This window comes from Tachypleus tridentatus, chromosome 13 (genome assembly GCF_004210375.1).
Source record: "Tachypleus tridentatus isolate NWPU-2018 chromosome 13, ASM421037v1, whole genome shotgun sequence".
Taxonomy (NCBI): Eukaryota; Metazoa; Arthropoda; class Merostomata; order Xiphosura; family Limulidae; genus Tachypleus; species Tachypleus tridentatus.
The window spans coordinates 9,056,339-9,080,714 of record NC_134837.1 but is presented as its reverse complement, the minus strand read 5'-3'; the positions used below and the strand labels follow the sequence as shown (position 1 = coordinate 9,080,714).

General features: G+C 32.1%; 1 protein-coding gene and 1 long non-coding RNA gene across 3 annotated transcripts in view; both read left to right on the top strand.

Annotated features, from left to right (window-relative positions):
- Positions 1-24,376, top strand: part of LOC143237347 (uncharacterized) — a 367,273-nt gene that overhangs the window by 20,585 nt on the left and 322,312 nt on the right. The gene's annotated exons all lie outside the window — the stretch shown is intronic.
- The window catches only part of LOC143237345 (cytochrome P450 3A9-like), a 104,690-nt gene continuing 83,515 nt past the window's right edge, over positions 3,202-24,376 (top strand). The window contains exon 1 of the mRNA XM_076476492.1: positions 3,202-3,309. Within this exon, the coding sequence (XP_076332607.1) occupies positions 3,236-3,309 (74 nt within the window). The 5' untranslated portion in view covers positions 3,202-3,235. The remainder of the gene's footprint in view (positions 3,310-24,376) is intronic.

The following is a 24,376-nucleotide window of genomic DNA, read 5'->3' as shown; positions in this document are numbered from 1 at the left end:
AAACCCCTGAATTTAAAGTTAGAACTCTTAAGACTTACCGCTGTCCCACCAGCAGACGTACAATAAAAGAAACTCCTACTTCCAGACCTGACTAGGGACTTACTATATCATTATTGTAATTTTAAGTGAACAAACAGCTTATATGAATTCAAATTACATACAGTTATTTAAATTAAAATTGTAAAGTTAGCTTCAGGGTTAAACATTTTTATACAAACGTTGCTTTATAAAAGCAACCAAACTGACTTTGTATGACCTATATTTAGGTTATAAAATAAGACCAAAGTTATTACTATTGGGAAAAAAATATTGCTGTTATTTCAGAACGGATTTGAATGTGTTATGCCGAACATGACAGAAACATATTGTTATTACTTAGGACCAAATGTCTGTATTTCATTTGAAATTATTGAAACATAAATATGTACGAAAACATAACAAGTTTATTTTTATCTGCAAAGCAGCAGTAACATAATTTTTTATTTGTTGCTGCAATAATCAGAACACCAGGTTTCTTTGTCTAATATAAGATATAAATAATGGATTAAAAATTATTTGTTCGTTCACTTGACACATCTTGGGTGTTTAAAATCTGGTGTCCTCTATTGTCGAATATCTAGAAAATTAAATATTGATTTCAGAATTTGTCAAAATTTAAGTAGGGAACTTTCACTACAACGTTTATTCTAATATTATGCATGTTTATTTGAAAATACAGTTAACGGTTTAAGTGAAAAAAAGAGAAGAAATAAAATGTCAATGGGATAAGCCAAAAGTCTATTAACCTAACAACTACTAAATATTTTGTTAGGAGTTAAGTTTCGTTGGCCTGGCATGGTTAAGACGTGCGACTCGTAATCCGAGAGTCGCGGGTTCGCGCCAGAGTCGCGCTAAACATGCTCGCCCTCCCAAGGTAACTGATCGGAAGTTGACCTCTTTCTTTGTGAACCTGACGATGACCGAAGTAAGTCGAAACGTTGTTCGCTCCTCTACGTAAAATATTTTCTCAACACAAAGGAGCCGTTTTTACACGTATCTACCCGTGTATTTTTAACCTGTTGAATAGGTATTACCGAGAACTTCTAAATCACAATAATCTCACTATGACTATGGTTATTCTGTACTAACTCTGACTGAACAGGATACTGAAATTTTAAACTAAAAATAAGAGATGTTTCCCTTACTAGAGTTCAAAAATTCAAAATATTAAATATATAAACGTTTGTAACTGGCAGCTGTCCTCCAAATAACGAACACTTTTGATGTAGAAACAATTACTTTACAAATTGTTTTAAAACAGTCCGTTTTCTTCGTGTTCATTATGAGGCGAAGTTTTTGTTTCTAAAAAAAAACATATGTAAAATATAATTATCAAATTAAGATGCAGTATTGAGATAGTGAACATCGACTGAATTGTTAATAACAGTGAGTTAAGATTTTGCATTGATTGCATCATAACGTCATTTCTAAGAATATTGAATTATTATAGTACTTCAATTGCATCATAATGTTATTTTTAGTAATAGTGAGTTATCACTTAATAGTAATTGTCATTTTCAGAAACGGTGAGTTAACATTTTACATTAATTGCATCATAACATCATTTTTAGTAATATATTCATTCTTTTACCTGTGAGGGCGTTATAACGTGATGGTCAATCCCACTATTCATTGGTAAACGAGTATCCCAGTGTATGGTGATGACTAGCTGCCTTCGATATAGTGTTACACTGCTTCATTAGGGACGAGTAGCTTATATAACAATCGTGTAGGTTTTCGCGAAATTCAAAAGAAACAAACACTTTACATTATTTGTGTCATGTGGCTTTTAGATACATCGAGTCAACTTTTTACATTAATTGCATTATGAAATAATTTTTAGATTCAGTGAGTTAATATTTGTTTTCATGGTATTATTACGTCGTTTTAGATGGGATAAGTTAACATTTTACATTATTAACATCATAATGTGTATTTTTAGAATTAGTGAGTGAACACTTTACATTGATCGTATCATGACGTCATTTTTACGAACAGTATTTTTTGTCTCTGCTAGTGAGCCTAACCCTATAGGACTGCATTACCTGAAGTTCTGCTTTGTGAGTTAGGGTTAACCGTAAATTAGATGAAATGTTCTGGCAAGTTTTGACTGAACTTGAAAGATGGCGTATTTGTTTGGTTTATAGAAAAGTCATAGTAAATCATTTGCTGAATCCACCGAATGGAATAGAACCAAGAATTGTAGTGCTTTAAAATAGGGAAACTCGGGAAGGAGAACCACAGCCCTGGATTCAGAAGGCGGATTCTTGTTAGTCTTTCTTCGTTATTCGGTTTTTCGACATCAGTTCAACATTCATGTATCTCAGTACTGCTGGTATGGGTATTAACACTTTTACTGATAAGAAGAACAAAGTTTCGACCTTCCTAGTTCACCTTCAGCTAAAGAAATGTTGTCCTTTCCTTATCAGTGAAATTGTTAATACCCATACCAATCGTTCCAAGATACATTTTTATTTCGAGTAGGTTTCTCGTCATCAAGAGTTCAACGTTCAGTTACAGCACTTTTCTCAGTTCTTCAAATTTTGTGTTCGTTTTTTAAAGACAGAACAACTGGGAAATAATATATTGCAATAACTCAGTGATGTTTTATCACTGAAAATGCCTGTCATGACGAGATGGTTAGGGCGCTCGATTCGTAATACGAAGGTCGCGCGTTGGAATTCCCGTCACACCAAACATGCTCGCCCTTTCGGGTATGGGGTCGTTATGATGTGATGGTCAATCTCACTATTCTTTGTTAAAAGAGTAGCCCAAGAGTTGGCGGTGTGTGGTGATGACTATCTTGCTTTCCTCTAGTCTCACACTGCCAATTTAGGGACGGCTAGGGCATATAGCCCTCTGGTAGCTTGGAGAGAAATTCAAAACAAATAAATTATTTCCATTTCTGTCTGAACTACTTTTTTCTCTTTGTTGTACTATTTCCTGTAATAATGTACAAAACCACGATTTGTTTTATTTCCTCTCAGATACATAAACACCCTTTCAACGTATCATGAACTTGTACCATTTCCTTCCTGCGCAGTGTATCAAACGACGTGAATGTCGTTTCATGAATGTCATCAATTAAGTTTTTTTATAAACGATTTATATAGTATTATATATACATGTAGGTATAGTTTCACAGGTATAGAAGGAGTTCAGTTAGACAGAAATACACATTGGAGATTCTTGAGGCATGGAGATACTGGGGTTTCTGTTTGTCCCCAACTGGCTGGTGTACATTATTGCAGCTCTCTTAGCTGTACATTGGTGAGAAATGTCATGTTACCTTGAGTATGTTTCTTATTGTGATTCTTGTATACACACAAACTTTCAGAGTTTTGAATTAAATTATTTGTGTTACACTACTCTACAATGGATATCTTTTAATCTATGCCTCATTAAACAAAAAACGATCAACAGCAACTTACACGTTCGACAGCTGGATGTTATGTGTTATTTAATGAGCTTAAACTTCCTTGGAGTTGTTATTGACTGTGTGCACCTCCTCACTTCTACACACCAGCCAGACGATTGAAGTTCATCAAAACGTCCAAGCAGATTTCCATAGCAAATAGTAAATAAATAAAAACGTATAATTATTCCATTCTTTTTTCTGCTGGTAAGCCTAACCCTGTATACTGGTGCAATACTTATAATTAATTGTTTCTGTGTTCACATACAGATGAAGCCAATATTATGTGTTGTGACAAAGCTTTTATTTCTTGATGGTTTTGAAGCGTAAAACTACACAATAGGCCATCCATAATCTTCTCAAACCTGATATAATAACTTCAATTTTAGCATAATAAGCCCCAAACTTAACGTTGAGCCACTACGGGCTGCAAACCTGAAGCCTGATCCTCTCATATGACAGAGCACCAACACGTAATCCAATTCAAAAGTCAGTAAAATATAAGGTCTATCTAATATGTGAATATGTGTGTACTTAAGATGTAAATTTATTACTGATTGGGAAATAAGTCCAACATTATTTACATTACTGGTTACTTTAGAAGCCAGTACAATGTGTCGAGATATGTAGCTTGTGTAGAAGTTTTGTTTCTATCAATATTTATGAAACAATTTCATTAAATTCTGCAAACATGAACATCAAACCTCAGTTTGAATAAACCTATTTTAAAGAGTGGGACAGTTAGCTTTGTAAATTGGTACGAGTTTTAGATAGGGGCTCTCCTCCCTACACGTTTCGGAATACTTGTTGAAATACGTAGCTTAGAGTTATGGTATTCTACGTATAGACCCTCTAGCTGATTTTAAAATGCGTATGTCATGATCATTTGTTCTCATGTTTCAAAACAACTACTGTAAAGCTTCTTCATCCAGAGTTAAAATCAACTGAAAGGAAAGTTCGCCAGTTTTGTAATATGTGAGTGCAGTTTGGTGAATGAAGATTTCATATGTTTGTTTACATGAGTTTTCTCTCCCCTATTTCAAACTTTACTCTGTACTTTATTTCCTTAATGTGAATACTGGTTTATACTTAACTAATTGTCAGTGTACTTAATACCACATCTGTAGGGTTACCTGTAACTGACTGCCAGTGTACCTGAGTTCCAAACCTTCAAACTTTTCTTTCATATTATTACTAATACATCGCAAATCATTTCTGTTTCAATGCTGAAAGCCTTTTTGTTTGATTTGATTTGTTTTTAGAGCAACTCCGCATCGACCTATCTGCTGGGTACACTGAAGGTAATCGAACCCTGAATTTTAACTTTAAGTCCGCACTTACCGCTGTCCCACCGGTCACACAATTCTGATAGCAGCAGAATGTTCATACCAAAGAAAATTAAGTCTATGAACGCAACTGTAATTGTACCGACTTAAATTTTCATTTGAGTACTCCCGATACTGATAACAACGGGGCTAACCACTCGCACTCAACTATAGGAATTTATTTACTGCGCATCTACACTGACGAATTAGTTGTGATCTTGTTTGACAAAACATTAACGAGTTTGTAACAACTGGTGCTTGAACACGGGAAAGAATAGAAATTATAACTTTTAATTACATCTTAAATATTCACAAATAAACCTGTAGTTGGAAACTAAAGTGCTGAGATTAGATTTGTCGAGCGTTTACGAAAGAGAGAAATAAAAATTGAATGTTTTCGTGCTTTATTTTATATAATACGTTCGTTCGGATTTTCTTTCTCAAATTATTTCTAGTGGATATAATACACGCAGTAAACGATGAGATTTTAATAAAACATCATTAGAGACAAAAAATGACACCTACTGTTATTCCATAAGAAACCAATATGTGCGTGTGGTTGAACATTTTATTTCTAATCTCTATTTCTGTCCTTCACATCTGTTTTGTATATAATGTCGTTATTATGTTTTTCGGAGAAAACTTTACTGACAAAGTGAATAGATAAAAGTCGTTATTTATAGCCAATTGTATTGTTTTATAGCAAATCGACATAATATGCTATCTGCACTTTGTCCAATGGGAAGGATAGAACCCAGAATTTTAGTAGCATTAACCATGAAGCTTCCATCTGAAGAAATCGTATAATTAAGAGTTAATTTTATTTTAAATAATGATAAAAAGATATTCTGAAAAATTTTGTTTCTTTCAATAAACGTGTTCTCCTGTCCCAGTCTCTTCTCATGACTGTTTACATTCATTTATTCCGTTCAGTTATGACGTTAAAGTTTATCTAGCCAGTTGTTTATGTACAATTTTAAACGAACCAAATTTAACCCTAAGTCCTGCACAAGCTCGTCGCTAACTCAGTTAATTTGTTTGACCAGAGTAAGGTTTAATAGTATAGTTTAATCAAGTAGGTCGAACAGCACGTGTCATGTATTTGCATAACTCGAGTGGGTAGCCGCACACAGTTACGTGTAAACAGAAAGTCGTTGTTTTTTCTTTCATTCTCTCTCTCAAGTGAAATGGTTTCTATTTCATACTGTGTCGCAACACTGATACAGTATGGGACACTCCACTTGTCGTTAGTTCTTACCATTAATACTCGTAAAAAATACTACGTTGTTATGGAACAGTGAGTTTTTGTCTTTTCAAGATCTGATTTGAAACATCTAAATTCCGCATGAGCTCGTGTGAAAACTTCAAGGTGTGATGTTGTAAAGCTTGGTTACTGTGCCAGTTTATTTGAGTGGTCAACTTCTCGCGTTCTTCGCTTGACCATTTGTTAGCTTTTGCAATCAACATACAGAACGGAATGTCCACATCCCAGTGTCTATTTTCTGATGGGCAGCTTCAGTGTGAATGTGGGTTTTCTGACTCTGAGATTCTTTCTGATTTCTAGCTCGGTCTTGTTTCTGATCTAATAGTCACAACTAGTACTGAAGTGTTGTTATCGTGTAATCAGTTCTGTTTAGTCATGAACTAAATGATGAGAAAAAAAAAACAACTTACAATATCAAAATACCGTTTAATTTGCGTTTGAATAAAAGAATTGATTGTATTTGTTGTTTTATACGAGCAGCTGTATTTATGTAAGTTTGGAAAATTTATGTAGAGTACTGTAAGTAGTTACGTGCGTAAACTTCAATTATCCAGAGGAAACGAAAGCCATTTTGATTGTAACCTTGTGACACGTTTCTAGCGTGGGTTCGATAATTTATTACAACTGGACACTATTTACAGAAAGCTTCTAATATTTTTAAATAAATAATTTATTATACAACATTATAACATTGAATAAGGTATCATTAGTTTCTGTTTAAATCCTTGCGTTGTGTACAGTAAATGGATACGTTTGATACGAAAGGCATCCTTAATAACGTTGCAACTGTAAATTCCGAGGTATTTAACAAGGAATCAACATTCCAACATTTGGAAAAGAATGGGAATAAAAGAGATCGAAAACAGATATCCATACGAAAGTGTTCTGTATAACTTAAGCAAGGTAGTCATATTACATTATCATTTGGTTCATTGATAAAATGTGAGATTTTACAATTGTCGTTTTTTTCAGCCATACTTGAACTTTTTATCTACAGGGTGTTCGGAAAGTCACTTTGCAGATTTGTATTCATATTTTGTTCAGTCTTTTTTAAGCCAGCAACTGATAGCGGTGTTTAGAAACAAAATAAGAAGGATCCAGGCCTGTATTGATAACAACGGTGGTCACTTTCAACGTTGTTTATAATTGTCATTGATGTTTACCTCCTGTATTCTGTATTGAAACATGTTTGTTATTAAATATGTAAGTGCACAGTGACTTTCCGAATACTCTGTACAAGAGATTAAGAAAAGTAAACAGCACAACCAAATATAAAATAAAATTTAACCAAACTGGAAAGTGAATTATTTAACAGACAAACGTATATTTGATTTTAGTTAAGCAATTTTTTACATGCTAATTTTTTGTTTTCATTCTTCGTAAAACTCAAACTTCAAGTGTTTAACAGCATCAATATTTCTCTCCCCTCTAGCCTGTTCATGAAGTAGAGGAAGAAAGATACAATAAATATGGAAATATTTATGGATATAGTTCAGATTAATTCATTTGGTAGCAGTAAAACATGGTGTTTTACAGAACTTGAATATTTTATTTCGATATATCGTGTTTAAACAAGAATGTCTACATTGTATTAGACAGTGTATCTGGTTAGTGTCAAATAAAGATGCTCGTATTAGTTATTAAAACTAGTTTATATATCAAATGCAGTCCTTTTAATAGTAATCAGATATGTATGTATAAAAAGTTTGGTACGACAGGTATTTCAAATATCAATATATATTACAAAATCAAGTTCCGTAATTGTATAATTTTGTTGCTATTGGCTATAATATTCCCAAGACCCCTCCAAAAAAAAAAACACCGTTGCCCATGTTACTCAAGTAAGTGTTATTAACCCCGTCGTATAGTGACACTGAGCATGCGCAGTAATTATATTTCAATTTAACAATTTATATGTGAAGTTCCAGTGTTTAAAAACTTATCTTATGAAATTATAAACTATCTAACTGAATGTTTGTTTAAACATGAAGCTACAAAATGTGTTAGATGTCCTGTGCTCACAACAGGTACTGAAACCCTGTTTTTATATTATGATCTTCAGACCTAACGCTGAGCAACAGAACCCAACTGAACACAGTTTTAATTCCAAAACGTATATATATGTATACATAAAAAGTAAAAAAAAGATATTAATTCCAGTTCTGTCAGTGTTTTGTATCAATTCTTTTTAAGAAATATGAAAAATAACCATCTTGTATATCTGCTTAATTTGTGACGCTTGTATCTACTGCACATACACTCAATAAGTCCTTGATGTTTCTTCATTTGTACTCATTCTTAAATTACACACACACACACATACATACATACATACACATACACACACAACATAAAATTGATGGTAATAACTTATTAATCAAGAGTGCAGCGATTGACAGTTGCACCACCTGTAAAAATAAACTTAATATTTTGTGATCGTTACGGGACGTCTCGAATGTAACCTTAACTTAAAATCGTGTATACACAAAACGTAGATTAAATTGTAGTAAGATTGTGACATCTTTTATTTGATATATTTGACTTAATTTCATTCGAGACTCGTGTTAAGGCAGAAGGTTAATTGAGTTCGTTCATTCATTTTGGTCATTAATAAATACTGACAGATATCGACTGTTATAATAATTTGTTTACAAATTAGTAACGTATTTTAACTTTTAAAATATGAGCCAAACATCTGCAATTTTCCATTCGTTTCGAAAAACAAAAATAGGTTTTATAAGAAAACTGAATTACTTTTTCACTAGTTTTATTATGTAAGTGATTATAATCAACAGTCTTGAAGTATGTGTTTAAGGAAATTCGAAGGAACAAACCCAGTGTTAGTGATGGGAGATCCAGACCTTGTAAAGTTGATTACGATCAAGGATTTTCATGCTTTCATCGATCGTCGAGTAAGTAAATATTTTATTCGCCATCTTTACATAAACAACCATTTATTGTAGCATCTAAAATATGATTTCTCAACCAGTTACCTGGCTCTTGTGTTTTCTTACCTTTCTTCCTAACAAATTCTACAATACATCTATAAAAAATATTTTACAGACTACTTCCAAATAATGTACTATATTTGAAAATCTAGTATTATAACTTGGTAGGTGTCGTAGATAATTTAGTGTTTTCATGAGGTTTTTTATTACAGTTATAATGTTACTGTCACTTGTTACAGTGAGCGTACGGGTACTCTGACATTTCTGTAGTGGTAACACTAGTACTCAATACACGTGTTTTAATTCTACAAGTCTGTGCTGATTATAATTCTATTACAACAATTCTGTACTAAATTACTTTAATATTAAAACTCCTTTACTCTAATTCTAGTAGTACTGCAACACGTATATGCCCAGTTTCTTGTTACTAAAACCTGTTTATAGCAATGTATGTAAAATTTTTCTTACCTCCTTGGTGGGTGTTAGAATATTAGGAAAAAAAAAAAATCGTGTCCTGGAGAGGTCAGAGAACTGTGACCCTCTTCAGCTTGTTTGTGAATGTTAGGGGCCATGAAATTTGAAAGTCTTTAATAACATCGTGTTTCATGTGGATTACTTTGAGATATATAACAATAACTGTATTTGTGAATGAAACTGAAAAATGTCAAATCTAGGAGAAAGTATGAAAGGGCCGCGCTAATAGACCTTTGTGTTTCATGATTGGTTATTTTACAGTGGCTGTCGAAGCTTTATGTCCGCCCTACTTACAGCTTGTTGGATCAACACAGGACGACGATACGGGTTTGTAAATAGGTTTATATTTGTTTAAAGGAAAACCCGGAAGTAACTTTGACATTACTTTGATATGAGTGGGGCGGAGCTTAAGTTGGTTTGGTCGTTTATATTTTTCTGAACTTGTTTTTTTATTGATTCTGCTCATTTCTAAAATTTCCAGACTATTTAGCTATTTACTATTATTTAAGAACATTTTGTAGCTTTTATTTCTTTGGATCAAATTGGTGTTTAGTTTTTGTGCGATGCAACTATTGAACCTTTTCCTTGACATTCAGATCCTAAAATATTGAAGGTATGATACATAATGTTGCGTAATATTACATAGATTCTCTTTACAAATATATAGTTTCTTTTCAGAAATTATTCAGAAATAATTAATATAATTGGCGTAGTAATTAATACGATGAAACGTTTCATATCGTAAATTTTCTGCCGTAAACCTACTAACTGTAGTACTGTAGTTACAAGCTTTGACTAGGTAGAGGTTTAAGATAAATGCCTGTTTTACCCCTTTAACTGTCGTTGAAATATTGGGTGTCTAAGAACAGTATTCCACGAATCGCTTACATGAGCAACAGTAAAACACATGTAAGGACATTCTACGTTTCTATTCAAGAACGTTGTCAACGCTGTAGTATAAACGTGAAGGGACACTTCTCTTCATGATTGAACAGCACAATAGATAATATCTAATTTTATTATGTGGTTTAATATTAAAATGTTCTCTAAGATATTTTCTTCGCGATCGACCTGACAGTTTGATGAGAGGGAGCTTGACTACCAACCTTCGATTCACGGTAGCGAAAACTGTCATCAAATATGGCCGCTCTTTCAACCGATAACTCGATAAACAATGAGGGTTAATCTCCGTATTCGTTTGTGAAGACCAGTCCAAGGCTTGTCAGTTGGTGATGTTCACTAGCTGCCTTCACTACAGTCTGTCACTTCAAAATTAGGGACGAGTGACACTGATCGTTTGTGAATTTTTACGACAAAAACAAAATCAACAAAACGTTTCATCATGATATATAGATAAGTCACTTTCTCGTCACAAAGAAATATAAATGTAGCTGATATATATATATATATCAGAGTAAACCTGAATGTGATATAATACATTTTGTTACAGAAAGTGATTTCCAACTGGTTTATGGTTTTATTTCTACGATAATTTAACATTTCACATGTAAATATAAAAACGTATACATTTGTTATTATTTTGTACATAATGCCCTCACTTTTTATAACAATGCAATGTGTACATGTATGTATTCCTTACTTTGGTTTTTTGTCTACAACTGATTTAATTTTGCTTTATCAAACATTTTTAACTTCATCTCGTTTTGTTTTTTTTAATAGAGAACTGTTTAATCCAGACTCCTTGAATGACTTACTCTGGCTTTAAGATTTATGGTAAAGAAAACAGTTATATAACTCATGTCTCATAATAATATCGTTGTTTTATTCCGTGGTTAACAAACGACTTGGAACTTGTGAAATTAAAGCAGTAGTATTTCGCTGGTACAGTGGTAAGTCTACGGATATGGAACGTTAAAGTCAGAGGTTCGATTCCCCTCGGTAGATTCAGCAGATAGCCCGACGTGGCTTTTATATAAGAAAACAGGCACACAATAAAATGTTTGAATACACTATCTCAAAACTTACACCACGTTTCAATAAAACTACCATTGGTCAGCGACTACTTAGAGCTCGTTCTTCCCCTCTGTTGTTTTTCCATACAGTGAAATGAATAGTACTGTCCTTCTTCCAGAAAACAAAAACAAAAAGTTCTTTATTAATATGAAATTGTTTCTTTAATTGAGCAAATATAAAACAAGAAAACTTTCAGTTTTACTAATTATAATATCATAAAACAAAGGATTTGTTTTTATAACAGTTTGTTCATCCTTTAAATGTCTAATAAATAATTTCAGTATCTTAAATGTTATTAGTTTCTGTTTGCCTTGTTTAACTGATAGAGTAGAAACGTAAAACCTTTTATAATCGTGGGATTCATATGCTCTTTTATCTTGTATCCATGACATGAATATACTAGCCCTTGATTGTTGTGTTTTTACGTTTTACTAGTTAAAATACTAAAAATCAAATTGGTATTTATGAGACAGTTTTCAAAGAAAATAAAAATAATAGAACAAGAAAACTTTTGATATTGTTTAGAAATCGGAAGAGGGCGTTCTTCAATATTAAGTTTTTACGTCAACAATATCAAACCATTATTGGTTGTTCTTCATTAAAAAGTGTTTACAATCAACTAGAATGTAATATATGTAACATTATTTAGTAAATGTACAAAACAGAATACAGTTTGACTGTTAATCGTAACGTGAATGTTTTTCGCATACGTAATGCTTAGGCAATACATATTAATTGTATATTTAGTATCTCACAAAAGAGGGCCCCGTAGGATACTCGACACACTTAGAAAAAAGAATTATTTATTAGCATATTTTTGTTATTCAAGAACTTCGATGTGCATTTAAATGAAACACGTTTGGCTGATAAATTAATTGAACCCAGTAATCTCTGGATATATTATACAGCTAGTTAGAGTAATCTTGATAAAAATAATATATTGTGGTTTAATGGGTTTATAAGTAAGATATATTTTGTTGTTTTCTAACTTACTTTAAGTGACTAAATCTCTTAATATATTGGTTTGTTAAAAATATACTTAGTTTTCCGAAAATTCTTTAATCTCGAAGTCTGAGTCCAGTGTATAGGTTTTTCTCACAGTGAAAACAAAGCACGTTCTCAACAATATGTTTGATATTAATCTAATGACGGTAGAAAATATCATAATAACTTTCAAAACAATGCATTCATATATTTATAGGTAATAATACAAAAACACTATATTTAGTCAGACATACTCTTTCACGGATTAATTTTTATTTTTGACCTAATTGTAGGTAGTTTGTTCTGATCAGATTTTAATATTGTATAATGAACAGTTATTTATGAAACACCTACGAATATTTTAGACTAAAAGTAAGTTTTAAAATAGCATGATTTTGTTCTCTTCTCCCCCGTTGAACAAACTCTTGTTGATTGTTTACCATCAATTAGAACTGGAATTCATCTGTTCAATCATATATAAATACGAGTACTTCATATTTTTATGAATACGAAAACGATTTGGTTTGAATTTCGCAGAAAACTTAATGAGAGCTATTTACGCTAGCCTTTCCTAATTTAGCAGTGTGAGACTTGAGAGAAAGCCGCTAGTCATCACCAGCCACTGCCAATCTTTGGGCTTCTCTTTTAGCAACAAATAGTGGGATTAACGATAACATTATAACGCCCCCACGGCGGGAATGATGAGCATATTTGGTAGAATGGGGGTTTGAACCTGCAACCCTCAGATTACGAATCGAACGCCTTTCAACCTGGGCATGCCGGACCCTGCAATTGCTTTTGTACCTTGACCACTTCTATTGTTAATTGTGCCAAATTCAATTACCTCATAAGTGTATATTATACAGCTCTTATTGAAACATAAAGGTTAGACCAACCTATTACATTGAATAACCTTAAATGGCCACAACTTTGATTTCTACATGTTTTGGTATTTGTCATTTCTCTTCTAAAAGCCACAATACTGCTGGAAATAGTAAAGTTGACGGCAGACACACCTTGATATTGTGAGTCAGGTCATTCATATTATTAAAACAATAAACACGAGGCTGATATGAACACACATCCTTCTAGGTGACGCAAACACGTTAAGAAAATATAGATAAGACAACATAACATTAAGCCTTTTCCCTAATAGGATTCTTTAGAGTTTTAAAAGACACGACACTCCGCATGTAGAGTTCACTCTGAGTCGACCAACGTTGTTAACAATAGAAAGTGATTAGACAATTTTTTATAAGATATAACAAAAATTGAAGAACTCTAAACATTTTTTTTTTGTTATTAACCGGAATATTTAACTCTTTTAGCTCATTATGTTCGTCATGAAGAGAAATGAATAGCACCATGTACGATTATCAAATTCATTGTCAGCTTTACACCGTTACTGAAGTACATAATAATATGCAACCGGTAGCAGGAAACTGACATTAAATTGTATTAAATATCAGATTGTTTTAAACATCAAAAGAGATGGTTTTTAACACCTTTCTTTTCAGACGTTTTAGGTGTGGCTAATAGTCAGTATGTTTCTAAATAGTTACACAATATCACTAATTAATTGTCCTTAATGTTTAATACAATAGATACCAACATCATAATAACTTATCAATAAAAGTAGAGAATAACGTATAATAAAATGTCAACCAAACAATATCTGTGACATTCAATGACATCGATGTTTTTTAACACAGTAATAGAATTCCTGGCACCGAATGAGATACAAACAGACACAGCAATGATTAGTCCCCATGTGGACAGCAGTAAGTTTATGGACTTACAACACTAAAATCTTGGGTTCGATTTCCCGCGGTAGAGAGAACAAATAACTCAATGTGACTATGTGACTATGTGACTCTTCAACAAGCAAACAAACAGACAAAGACTTATAGTTGATATACTATTTATTATATATGATTTATCCATGATAACATAGATATAACTGACAGAAAATACATATGGAGAATAATATTTGCCAACTGAATTTTACACGCAGCTAGTTTAACAGAAAAATCATTTCATCTATCTTCTTTATATGAAAAACTTTCTTACCATACATGTGACAAAATAAACAACATCTTGAAATATAACACTTAATTAATGTTGTATGTTATCTATTACTCTGATGATAATGGACAATTTTTATAAAATTATTAGCATTGTGATTCAGGAAAATATTTTCAAACAGTTTAGTAACTTTGGGTGAGTGGCATAAACAATGACATTGTATACAGACAGATGATGTTACTAAAATAAAGTTATATAAACAATACAACACTGTCGGACTTACACAGTTCTATGAAAAAAATGGAGAACTATGAGTTAATGTTAATTTATTCAGAATTACAATGTAATGATATCGAGTAACAATGTTTGAAACAAAACTTAATATACGTCACCAAATCATGAAACCGACACGTAAATTTACAGAAATATCAGACATCTCCCATACCAGGAAATCATTCTAATCAGGACACTTTGTTTTTTGTTTTTTTTGTTATAAAAATATAAAGGAAATTTATTTTTGCGTTGTTTCTGGTAAACAGATTTCAGCCAATTATAGCTAATGATTTAATAACTTGATATTTGAAAACTTTATAAAGTGAATGGTGTGTTACGTTAAATATGTTAAATTAACAAAATTTAATAACATATATTTGATTTTATTTGTTAGGATTAACCAGTTTAAACTGGTATGGTTTGATTATGATATATTGTAATATTCAGTGTATTTATCTACGTGTCTCACTAATCACGTTTATCAGTCTATCACTGGTTCAGCGGTGAGTCTACGGATTTACACCGCTCAAATCAGGGGTTCGATTCTTCTCGGTAGATTCAGCAGATAACCCAATATGTTATAAGAAAAAAATACACACACACACACAGTTCGATTATAATATATTGTAATATTCAATGTATTTATCCACTTGTCTGACTAATCAGATTAATTGTATGGTTTCATTGTAATATTTTATTTATTTATTCAAGTCTCTATTAACCTCCATTTATTTATCATTCAAACTTTAATACATAAAATCTTCAGCAATACGTAATTCGTGTAATTGTTTTACTGGAAATGTTTTTGTCAGTGATGCGTGGCATAACCCAATGATTAAGGCGTTTGTCTTGCAGTCTGCAAATTGCGGGATCGACATCCACCGTTAAGCAAGTTTACCATTTCGACTGTGAAGGTGCTATACAATGTGACGGTCAATCCCAATTTACGTGGGATAACAGCAAACCAATAATTGGCTGTGTGTACATATTGAGTGGTTGCCTTCCCTTTAGTCTATCACTTCAAAAATTAGGGACGACTATAGGAAACGGCAAACAAACAACCTGTTAATGATCTATGATGTACTCATGGTGGAAAGTTTAGAAGTTTCCAGTTGTACTTTGATTTTTTGTATGGTAAATACATAGAAAAAGGAAACAACAAGTGGTTAAAAATATTCATTAGTAAAGCATGATTTCGAAATCAGTAAGTATTAATTTGATATTATTTTTAACATAACATATATGAAATTAATAAAACTATAATCGAATTTAAATTATTAAGAGATTTTAGTTAATTATATTGCCAAAACGTAAATTTTTTGTTACAAATTTATTCATAATCATAGAGTTTTTTTGTTGCAGTGTTATTTGTGGATAAAATATCAAGCTGTATAATGGAAAACAAAAAGCACAGGTTTTCAATTCAATATGTTAGGAAAATCACAGATTTGAGGTCTATGATTGTTTGTTTGAATTTTGTATACTAAGGAAATCAAACTTGTAATATGGTCACTAACTCTGCGAATTTTTTCGTAAAACTCTGTAGGAACTTGTAGTTCAACCTAAAAACGCAAAAAAATAAGGTTTTAGCTCATTCCAGAATGATGTTACATGTTAATATTTGCTGTGTGATATAGCTAAAATCCTGTTAAAACAAAATACTACAGATCATTTGCAAAAATCACAAGACAACTTTGATTTACTATATTTATATACTATTATCATGTAAAAGGTAATTTATTAATTTTTCTTAATAAATATTCAAATTTCTTAACATATCTTGTAAATATTTATGATATTGGGACAGTGATGTTCGTTGAATATAGGTGTTCAATTAGTTTTAAATTAAACAAATATATTAATTTATGAGATAATTTCTCCTTTAACTTGTTAGACTGATGTAAGGTATGAGTGATACGTTATTTACCTTCCTGTGTTTGTATTCTAGTTCCCATTTGTTTGTTTGTTTCTTTAATTTCGTGCAAAGTTACGCGAGGGCTATCTGCGCAAGCGTTACCTAATTTAGCAGTGTAAGACCAAGAGAAAGGCAACTAATTATCACCACCAACCGCCAACTCTTGGGTAACTCTTTTACCAACAAATAGATAGATAAAAATAAAAATAGGTATGAAGATACAAAACTGACATATATCAACTGTATAACTGAAATTTATAACTACAATGGAAAACAATAACTGGTAATGATCAACTGGATATCATGGGCAGTAGGTAAATTAATACTCAATGTCATATTTGATATAAAAACAACTCAATAATGTCATAATTTAACAAATTAACAATGTTCTTCTTCTGATATTGTATTCAGCTTTCAAACAGGAAAACACGTTCAAAATATTTTAACGTAGTTGAACAAGAAAAGATTGCTTTCACAAAATAATAGACGTCTCTTTTGTAACAATATTGTTGTATGTCTTTGATTTTCATTGACGATATTTATGTACACACATGAACGCATTCTACTGACGATAGGTACAACATAATATCAACACATATACAGAAAACCATATCTCCAACAATACGTGATGTCCGTGATTAATGCATCTCCACGTATTACACAGTTATTTGGTAATGTCCACAGTGCTTGAAACACAGTCTGAATAGAAATCCGATAGTATGATGAAATTTCCTTTTCTTTCTTCCACCAACACTATATAACAAGTGACAGTCGTTAATATCAACATAATACTAACAGAATGAAGAATAGAGCTCTTTTCGCTACTTTTATGTTTCTGGCCTGCTGTATTTGTTACAGTAAGTCACAGAGAAGCTCACAGCTCATTTATTTATTTTCTTGTCGTAAATACAAATCAACTTTGTTTTTTTCTAATGATAGTCTATGTTGATCAGATAGATTTGTAACCATACTTAAAATTAATTTTATCAAATGTAAGAATGTACCAAAAAATGTTTCGAAGAGACAGTTCTCGTAAAAATTCTCAAGCCAAGTTTATGATTGCAGAATGATACTTTCAGTGTTTACAGCTCTTGTTAATATACGCGGAACTTTAAAGGTGTAAATTCCTTACTGTTAAGAACTGCAGTGTTTACACATTGTGCAGTTCTGTTATTAATATCCGATGTTTTGATAGTTTACAATCCTTGTTAATAACTGCTACGTTTATGGGTGATAGCTCTGTTGCTAATATCAACGTTGTTTTACAGTTTTACATGTGGTCAGCTTCCGGTCAGTTACCTCTTTCTTTTTTGTGAACCAACATAATACTAACAGAATGAAGAATAGAGCTCTTCTCGCTGCTTTTATTTTTATGGCCTGCTGTATATGTTACAGTGGATCACAGAGAAATACATGACTGAGTCGTTTATATTGTAGTAAGTACAAATCATCTTTGTGTTGTTCTAATGATGGTCTGTGCTAATTAGAGAAATTTGTAATGATAATACGATATTTTTTCATTATACGTAAGAATGTACCAATACATTTGTGCTAGACATAATTCCCGTAAAAATAATCGAGTACTCATTGATTCTATGATGAGGATTACAACTTGATATTTTCACAGTTTACAGTTCTTATTACTAACATCCACGGTGTATTCACAGTTTACAGATAATTTATTGTTAACATCCACAATATCTTCACATTACAAATCTTGTAGTGAATATACCTAGTGTTTTCACAGTGGACATTGTTTGTTGTTACTAGCTGCCATGTTTTCACAATCTGTTGTTAATATCCATGTTGTTTCACGGTTTACAGTTATTGTTGTTAATAACTATTACTTTCACAATCATTTATAGAGTATTCGTTAGTCTAATAAGACGTGTTGGACGATTTAATTCTGATTTCGTCCAGATCACAGCCACTTTACTTTCACAGTGCACAGTTCTCTTATTAATATCACAGTGTTTTCTCAATTCCTTATAAGTAATTTGTTAGTCAAATTAAACACTACTGATTAATTCACTTGGGGTTAGTCTCCAACCATGCACCTTCCGCGAGTTATTCAGCCAGAAGATGCTCGTTAAGGGCTATTTCTTGTTGCTATGATACACTCAAGAATACTCTTCAAAATTCATTAAAATTACGACTATTTACTTGTATGAAAGCTACATTATTTCTATCCAGTTATTGTGACGAGATATAAAGTAAGAAACACTGTTTGTTTACTAATACAAAATAAGTATATTTATTAATGAAATGCTAAGAATAAATAGATTGATCTAAAACTAGAATAATGTTTTATCTTTACTCAACCAATGTTATTACTGTACATACACATGAGTATTAATACAATAAACTCATCAGGACTTATTTCTACACTGCTTGTTTTACCCAATTAGACAGTGTATTCTTGAACCCTGGTTGCGTAATTTAAGACTGTTCTCACAAACGTTCTGAACGTAAATATTTAGTCATATCATTTTATGATCAAACTTTTATTACCATTGTTTTCTGATGAGGTGTTTTTAAGTAATACAACAGAAAATAACAACAAAAATGTTAATCAAGGTGAGATTTCAGGTAACCGAAAGCGGGAATGTAAAACAGAACAAAATATATAAAAATTGCAGACAAATGTCTGAGACATCAAGATGAAATAGTCATATCAAAATGTTTCCTTTTAAATAATAATACTCAGGTCAGTCTGTTTCATTGTTTTGGGCTATCTAACATAGCAGGGAAAGACTAAAGGGAAAGCAGCTAGTCATCATCACCCACTGTCAATTCTTGTACCAGTCTTTCACCAATGAATAGTGGGATTTATCGTAACAATTATAATCTCAGGGCTGACAGGAAGAGCATGTTCTGTATAATGAGGATTCGAACTCGAGATCCTCATATTACGTGTAAAACGGCTCTAACCACCTGACCATGCCGGGCCACTCATATCAATATCGTAACATAACAATTATATTCTCACATAAAAAGAAGACACTCATAGAATATTATTCTGAGAAATAATATTAATAATTCAAACAGTTTTTCAAATCAAAGACAGAATATTACTAAAAGCTTGTAAATCTCTTCTATTAGTTGTTTTACTAATTAACTTTTTTATGTTAAGATAGTTTTGACGTAACGAAAAACAAAAGTTTTCTTCGAGTCGTGAAGCTATTAGTTACGAACATTTGTTGAAGCTTATTTATTGTATAGTGTAGACCAAATATCACGCAAAATTTCAATATGTCTTTATGTAAACGTCTTTTACAAGATGGTGAAGCAAGATTACAACTATACTTGTCATGAGATATCAGTATCAGGCCTGTCAGATATTTAGACACAACATTCTTTGTGTAGTCCCTTAGGAATTTTCAAGAATTCTAAAATTGTATAATAATAATATTCCAACCGCACATCTATTTGCCATGTTCATTAATGACGTCGCGTTCAGCTCAATCCAGACATTTTAAGGCCTAATGGGTTACAATAAACACACTAGCATAACGCAGTATTTAGGAACAACAAGGGAACTAGCATAACGCAGTATTTAGGAACAACAAGGGAACCGTTGGTCCATCTCAGCTGTCCTATCTACTGAGCCACAGTAAAACTATTAAATAAATAAATTTTAAAAATATTTAAAGCCAGTCCTTATCATTTATATATCTATCAAGCTTTCCTTAAAACTCATTCAAATTTACTGCTTCCACAACATCCGAATAAAACTCGTTCCATACGATAACGACTTTATTTAAAAAAACAAAATTGTTCTACCTGAAGACAGATTCTGCTTTACCTAATTGTACATTTGTTGTTTCCTGCCAAATGTTGATACGTCAGTATTATTAATTCCTTTACAACCTCAAATACTTCAATGAGATCCCCTTTATCCCATATTTTTTTCAAAACGAAACAATTTGAAGGACCTTAATCTCTCCTCATATAACAGCTCTTCCGTTCCAGGTATCAATTTTGGTAACCTTCCCCTGAACCACATCTAGCAATTCAATGTCTTTCCCAAGATAAGGAGCATAACAGTCCCAATGGGGCCTAACCAGTAATCTGTAGAATTAATTAATACCCTCTTTAGACTTGTATTCAGTATTTCCGTTGTAAGTCTAGACTCGTCGCTGTCCCACCGATCAGACAACTCTGATAGCAGCAATTACCCCTAGAATGTTAACAACATAGTTAACAATACAGTTTATGTACCACCTTGTGTTTTTCCTGCACGTACTGTTTCGTTGCCTCAGTGTATCTTATGTTTTTCTTTCTTACTTAGAAGCTGTAACTATAAAACAAAACACAAACCACACTACTAACAAATGTTTTAAAGGTTATCATTACTTACAAAGCCAAAAGAAATCCGTGAACGTAACTGTAATTGTATCAACAAAAGTTTTTATTTGAGTACTCCCGAACACAGATAACAACGGGTCTAACTACACATACTCTAAGTGTAGGAATTTAATAACCGTACAGTTTAGTTTGACGATTTACTTGTGATCTTGTTTGACAGAACATTGCCGAGTTTGTGACAACTAGGTCTTCACCTCGAGAAAGAGTAGAAATTATAACTTTTATTATATCTTAAATATTCACAAGAAAACCTGTGCTTGGAAACTGAAGTGCGAAGATTAGAATCTTTTCGTGCTTTATTTTTTATAGTACGCTCTTTCGGGTTTCCTTTCTCGAATTATTTTCAGTGGATTTAAAATGCGCAATAAACGATGGAAGTTTCACATGTCATTGTGTATGGTTATCATATGAAAAAAATACATCTACTGTTGTTCCAGAAGAAACAAATCTTTACTTGTTAGTGTGTCGAACTATTTTTCTTCTGTCTTACAGTTCTTTACATCTGTTCCGTATATAATGTCATTATTATCCTGCTTTCAGAAATTATTCTATCTTAAAAAAAATCATTCCATTATTACTTTTCTATAATTTGTGCAGTAATTTTGTCGAGTACGTGAAACGCTAGTTGTTCGAAAATATATCACAATTCTTTTCTCTTAGGTTCTTTTAAATTAGTATGTAAAAATACTTCGGTGTTCGGTCCGTTGAGTTTTAAAAAATCAGCTTATTTCTTCCTTTCAACGTTTCCACAATTTTAAAGTACTTTCAAACTGTCGTAAATCGGTTTAGGCCTACGTTAATACTCTAATCATGTTACTAGAATAAACAGGCGTTCGTGGGTCTTCTCCAAATTTTTCATGAATGTTATTTTCAAAGTGAGAAGATACGTGCAAATTTTCGGCATTGTGTTTTGCAGTTTTTCTGTTTGTTTTTGCATTTTTTTACAATTACATATCAGGGAAGCAACTTCTAATCCACCTACGATAACGTTTCATAAACGAATTTTCATAACTATCGCCGAGGCCTGTTGACAATTATTTTGATATTTTAAGTTTACTTCAAGCAAAGTGAAAGAATAAAAAACGTGGAACTCTATCTATATAAGCCATTTTTTACAACATCAACTATTATTTTCTGAATGGATATGGCAAAAGTTTGATTGGAATACGATTATAATTCATAGTTCTAACACCTGAACATTTCTAAAGGACTAAATAAAGCATACAATTATAATTGCAAATGTACTATGTTTGAGATCACAAATGTTGATAAAGAAACAAGAATGACTCGTTACGAAGTGTACTGAACATGTGTGACTGAAGTGAGTATTTGTATTTCTATAGCACAATGGTAAATAATGTTATGTCGATTGAGAATTATAATATAAGAAAGGGCTACCTTCGCTGGCCAAATTTATTCAGTTGTGGTAGAAGGAAGACAGCCAGTCAACACTGCAACCGACGGTACTGATTACATCAGTGAACACGCTTCTATTGTAAATCAAGTAACAGATAATTTAATATCATTGTTATATGAATGTATTATTTTTTATTGATTGTATTAATACGGTATTGTAGATAGAGATTACATGCATTTATCAATGTATAAAATTCGTTTGAATTTCTTCTGAATTCATTATTTAGCACTATTCTAAACAATGTAATTATACTCAATGTAAAACCATTAATTTTGTATCACAATTTTATATAAATATACTTGAATAAATAATTGTGAAAAATAAAATATTCCAACAACTGTTTTATGAAAGAAATTCATGTCTGTTTTCACGTTGCATTGTCTAAAATACTTAAAATCAAGTTATCATTTATGAGACATTTTTCAAAGAACTAATAATAAATTTCAAGGAATGTTTTCTAATCCAGTTAATCCGCCATCTTCGCCTCAAATTTTATTACCTTAGTTTAGTTCGGAACAGATACAACGTATCCATTTGTGAGGAATATTGGAATTGTTGGATTTATTTCCTGTTTACCATTCAAATCCTGGATATGGATCTACGTGAAGTTATGATTAACATTATTTTAGAAATGGTGAAGTACGTTATGTTAAAACGATTTAAAATGGACAACTGAGCAAGTCACATAACTACCACGAATGAAATGAGCAATGATGATGCATCATATCTAAATATTTAGTGTGTTTGTTTCATCGTGTGACATATAATTAAACACACTTCAAACCATCTTTAACATTAATTTAATGACACCTTAGCACCAGTCTTCAGACTTGACTAAGTTATCTGCCCTGCTTCAAGCATATCCACTTCCGATATGAAAAAAACTGTTTCTCGGCTGAACTCTTTGTAAGTATTTTAATGCTATTATTCCTAAGCATCGGTTATCGTATTAAGTAGTATAAAGATAAATGATTGTTTACTAAATGTGTTAATTTAACTAAAACTTTTATCTATTTGAAGATATGTATGTTGGATGTAACCATTAAGTTTTGGAAAAAGTTAATACAGAAGTATTCTAGAAATCGTAGTCTCAGACTATTTTCCTTTAACTGTGAAGCTTCAGGTAAGTATCTGTGTGCACCATACGCCCACTGCGTCCTCCTAAAAATAAATCAGTTGTGTTACAGGTGGTATTAGTCGAATCTCTAGCGACTAAACCGAATCAATAAACTAGAAGATCAGTAAAAGGTTTTGCAAGCTTTAGACAACGCATTGATTGAACGGAACCAGGAACAATCCCAGTCTGTCTAATATTATATAACCAAGTTCATATAAATCAATACTCCATGCTGCTGATTCCATGCACTATAATGTGTCTGCTGCACGTGAGTAACATTATCATATTCCTGTTACACATATGCAATGTGTTGTCCTGACCCTCTAATTGAACTACAACTCATAGAAAGTTCTGTGGGACAGTTGTTGGGATTGATATTGTTACAAATATATTCGTAATGCATTAAAAGTTGCTTTTTAATGAGAGAAAGAAAATATAACGAATTTCAGGATATCTCCTGTGTCTACCGAGGGGAATCAAACCTGTGGTTTTAGCGATGTAAATCTGAAGACTTTTTGTTGTATAACCGATGGACATCACAAATATTAATACTAGAAATACAGAAACTTCAAACTATGGGCTTGAACATTCTTTGATACAGCCACAACTGAGATATCGCTAGATATTTTAAATGTATGAGAGAAATACGATGCAGTTACTTACAGATACAGAAGTATATAAAAATAGTGATTATACAACAACGATGACTCAAGAGAAGCATGTTAAGAAAATCTTCGCTGAATATTTAGACTGTAACGAGCTGGCGCTATCAGGGTCACTAAAAAGGTTATGGGAGCTGTGGAGTTTGCACTAATTCAACGGAACCAGGAAGAATCTC